General features: G+C 49.3%; 1 protein-coding gene across 1 annotated transcript; it reads left to right on the top strand.

Annotated features, from left to right (window-relative positions):
• Positions 1-1485: 1485 nt before the first annotated feature.
• Positions 1486-3986, top strand: LOC121879773 (extensin-like). The gene is made up of 2 exons (XM_042386554.1): positions 1486-1532; positions 3341-3986. Exons 1-2 carry the CDS (start codon positions 1486-1488, stop codon positions 3984-3986), a joined length of 693 nt encoding a protein of 230 aa, XP_042242488.1.
• The last annotated feature ends 836 nt before the right edge of the window (positions 3987-4822 follow it).

Here is a 4822-nt window from a genome sequence, read left to right as displayed (position 1 = left end):
TTTTCTTCCTCTTTCTTTCTCTCACTTTCCCATGGGCAGCGATGGGAAAGAGGCGGTAATGGGAAACAAGTGGGCGGTGATGGGAAGTAGGTGTGCGGCGGTGATGGGAACTAAGTGGGCGGCGGTGATGGGAACTAAGTGGGCGGGGGTGATGGGAACTAAGTGGGTGGGGGTGATGGGAACTAAGTGGGCGGTGGTGATGGGAACTGAGTGGGCGGTGGTTATGGGAACTAAGTGGGTGGGGGTGATGGGAACTAAACGAGCGGGGCTGATGGGAACTAAACGAGCGGGGGTGATGGGAACTAAGTGGGCGGGGGTGATGGGAACTAAGTGGGCGTGAGAGGAACATACTGCTCGAGGTATAATAGTGGCTTGGACGCACCTCTTACCCTTCCCTTAGTGGCGTTCCGCTGGGTGGTTTATGGCGCACTGGTAACTATTATGGTTATGGTGGTGCCACTACGTTCGGCTCTGGCACTACATCATGGTCCTGGCACTGCATCATGGTCCTGGCACTGCATCACGGTTCTGGCACTGCATCATGGTCCTGACACTGCATCATGGTCCTGGCACTGCATCATGGTCCTGGCACTGCATCATGGTCCTGGTACTGCATCATGGTCCTGACACTGCATCATGGCCCTGGCACTACATCATGGTCCTGGCACTGCATCATGGTCCTGGCACTGCATCACGGTTCTGGCACTGCATCACGGTCCTGGCTACCGTACCGCGGTCCTGGCACTGCATCATGGTCCTGGCACTGCATCATGGTCCTTGGCACGGCATCATGGTCCTGACACTGCATCATGGCCCTGGCACTACATCGCGGTCCTGGCACTGCATCATTGGTTCTTGGCATTGCATCATGGTCCTGACACCGCATCACGGTCCTGGACACTGCATCACGGTTCTGGGCACGCATCACGGTCCTGACACTGCATCGGCGGTCCGGCACTGCATCATGGTCCCGGCACTGCATCATGGCCCTGGTATCGCATCATGGTCCCGGATTAACGCATCAGCGGCCCTGGCACTGCCATCATGGTCCTGGCACTGCATCATGGTCCTGGCACCGCATCAGCGGCCCCGGTACTGCACGGTCTCCTCACACCGTACCGCGCCTGGCTCTGCATCAAGTGTCCTGGCACTGCATCATGGCCCCGCACCGCATCATGGTCCTGACATCGCATCATGGCCCCTGGCACTGCATCAGCGGTCCTGGCACTGCATCATGGTCTTTGGTACCGCATCATGGTCCTGACACTGCATCAAGGCGGCCCTGGCACTGCATCATGGTCCTGACACTGCATCATGGCCCTGGCACTACATCATGGTCCTGGCACTGCATCATGGTCCTGGCACTGCATCATGGCCCTGGTACTGCATCATGGTCCTGACACTGCATCATGGCCCTGGCACTGCATCATGGTCCTGGCACTGCATCATGGCCCTGGCACTGCATCATGGTCCTGACACTGCATCATGGCCCTGGCACTGCATCATGGTCCTGGCACTGCATCATGGCCTTGGTACTGCATAATGGTCCTGGCACTCCATCATGGCTCTGGCACTGCATCATGGCCCTGGCACTGCATCATGGCCTTGCCCCACATAGGAGTGACAGTGAATTTTGATCTTGCCTATAAAATTCCAGGCCACCATTAACATATTTTCTCGTACGTCGGAAAAACTATACAGCGTACACGTCTTAGGATTTTCCGTAAAATTTCATGTTGGTGCTTTTAGAGAGAGAGAGAGAGAGAGAGAGAGAGAGAGAGAGAGAGAGAGAGAGAGTCTGCAAGGACGGGCCAGCCAATATCATGTGTACAAACTTCCGTCCTTGTGAACTGCTCTTCCTCAACAAGCTAAACAACCATCACGCTTGTTACACCTTAAGCTTCGCTCCCTTGCCGGTGTTTGGCCCTATATAATGAGAACGGGCTGGTTTACCCGAGACCTGAGTCTACATTGGAGCTCTGAGGTAAAAAGTCGCCTTTGAGCTCTGAGGGAGGGAGGATCGACTAGATATTGGCTCTCCAGACTCAAAAAAACCAAGATATGAGTAAGCACTGCTGGTAATCGGAGTTTGACGATGACCCAATCAGGTCGTTGCCACGACTCAACGCTAGTAAAGAGTTTGCTTGGCTGACAACAGACAGACATTCAGGTCGTGCTGGAGGTGACCCCGAATGGTGTAACCGAGATTAAGAAGACCAGTTAAATCCATCATAATAAAATCCCCAATGTTACGGCCGTAATGACCACTGTAGTCGACGGCCAGTAAAAACTAAAGAAGTTTCTACCAGGGTGTCGCATCACTGGTGTGTTGTGGACCTGAGCAGCCAACTGAGTACTAAAACGTTATTTTCTAGTCTGGTATCACTCTCATTATGTCGGGCCTTACTCCTATGTGGTGTTGTGTTTAATGTTGAGTTTTGGCCCCAGTTCTATATCGGGTGTTGTACTGTTAGTTATATTTACCGAGTTAACATGTTAAGTTCGTAACCATTCTTGGGTCACGGTTTGTTAGTCTATAAATCATTGTTTAAGTTAATAATAATTACTTTTATGTTTTTCTTCTTTCTTGAGTCGCCTTCTCGGTGTTATGATAACTTACTCTGGTGCTGCCATGATAATCTCACCTAACCTGAATCGGCAGCCAACTAAATTGGTTGGTTTACTCTTTACTTCACAAGTCTAACGCTCAACTGAAAGCATTTTCGGAATAAGTCAGCAGAACTTGTTTGGTTTAATATACTTTGTTGGGGTATTTGGTATTATTTTTAATGAAATCAATCCCTTGACGATTCTGGCTTCAAAATAACTTCACAAATGACTCCAGGCCGTAACGCTTTACACGAGAAACACAAACTCTAAAACCTTGACACACAATAAACTACAAATTCTGAAAAACCTTGCAGGAAAAAAACCTATTCATAAAAGCTTGCATAAAAAAATTCCAAATGTTAAAAACCTTACCTAAAAAAGCCAGAAAAATTAAAAACCTCCAATCATAGGAAAAAATGGCATCTAAAATTGCATAAAAAAATAATATCCTCATCTTGTTGCGAAAAAAACTACAAAATCATAAAAAAACAAATATGAAACAAGATAGAATTACTAAAAAAAACAGAAATCTTAAAAAAAAATCACACAATTACATTCTTAAAACCCTTAACACAAACCCCCTAAAAATTCTTTAAAAAAAACTATACATGAACAAAAACCTTACAGAAAAAAACCTAAAATTCATAAAAGCCTCAACACCAAAGACGAAAAAAACCCAACATTCTAAAATCCTACAAAAGGACCCCTGAGGAAAATACCCCAACCCCAGGACCCCAGAGGAAAATACCCCAAACCCCAGGACCCCAGAGGAAAATACCCCAAACCCCACGACCCGAGGAAAATACCCCAAACCCCAGGACCCCAGAGGAAAATACCCCAAACCCCAGGAACCCAGAGGAAAATACCCCAAACCCCACGACCCGAGGAAAATACCCCAAACCCCAGGACCCCAGAGGAAAATAGCCCAAACCCCAGGACCTGAGGAAAATACTCCCAAACCCCAGACCCCAGAGGAAAAATACAATTCCCCAAACCCCAGGATCCCAGAGAGGAAAAATACCCCAAACCCCAGGACCCTAGAGGAAAATAATTCCCAAACCCCAGGACCCCAAGAGAAAATACCTCAAACCCCACGACCCCTGAGAGGAAAATACCAAATCCCACGACCCAGAGGAAAATACCCAAACCCCAGGACCGAGGAAAATACCCCAAACCCCAGGACCCCAGAGGGCACACCCCAAACCCCAGGACCCCAGAGGAAAATACCCCAAACCCCAGGAACCCAGAGGAAAATACCCCAAACCCCACGACCCGAGGAAAATACCCCAAACCCCAGGACCCCAGAGGAAAATACCCCAAACCCCAGGACCCCAGAGGAAAATACCCCAAACCCCAGCATCTCAGAGGAAAAATAAATACCCCAAACCCCAGGAACCCAGAGGAAAATACCCCAAACCCCACGACCCGAGGAAAATACCCCAAACCCCAGGACCCCAGAGGAAAATACCCCAAACCCCAGGACCCCAGAGGAAAATACCCCAAACCCCAGGACCCTAGAGGAAGTAAACACGGGAATAATACACCAATAATTCGAGTCTTTCACCTGTCCATGTTTTAGTACGAACAGGTAAAGAGCCATTCTGGAATAAGGTCTCTTGTACGATGACCCCATAACCGTCAAGGACCACTGTGATGCCTCCTTCTGTAGGATCTATGGGTACAGGAGGAGGAGGAGGTAGTGTGGTGGAGAGGGGGAGGACGAACGAGGGGGGGGGGGAGAATAATAAAGGGTGGAAGGGAAGGAGGACACGGTGATGGTGAAGGAAAGAGCGAGTAAAGGGGAGGAGAGATGGGAAGGAGCAGGAGTGAGGGGGAATAGTGAGGAGAAGGAGGAATTGGGGGGGGGGATAAGAAGGAGGAAAGATGGTGAAGAAGGAGGAGGAGGGATTTTAGGGTTAATAAGAGGAGGTGTTAAGTTGGGTGTGTGTGTGTGTGAATGCTAATAGTTCTCCTGGATATTGTCTAGGTTAAGCGAGATATCAGAATCACCACCAACATTACCACCACTACAACCATCACCACCACAAGAACTACCACCACTACCAGCACCACTACAACAACTACTACCCCCACCATTACAACAACTACCACCACCAACACCACCACCACCACTACAACTACAACCATCTCCGCCACTACAACAACTACAACCACCACTACCACCACTACAACAACTACCACCATCAGGGCC

The sequence above is a fragment of the Homarus americanus genome, unplaced genomic scaffold, assembly GCF_018991925.1.
Source record: "Homarus americanus isolate GMGI-L3 unplaced genomic scaffold, GMGI_Hamer_2.0 scaffold17968, whole genome shotgun sequence".
NCBI lineage: Eukaryota > Metazoa > Arthropoda > Malacostraca > Decapoda > Nephropidae > Homarus > Homarus americanus.
This window is presented reverse-complemented; position numbering and strand designations above follow the sequence as displayed.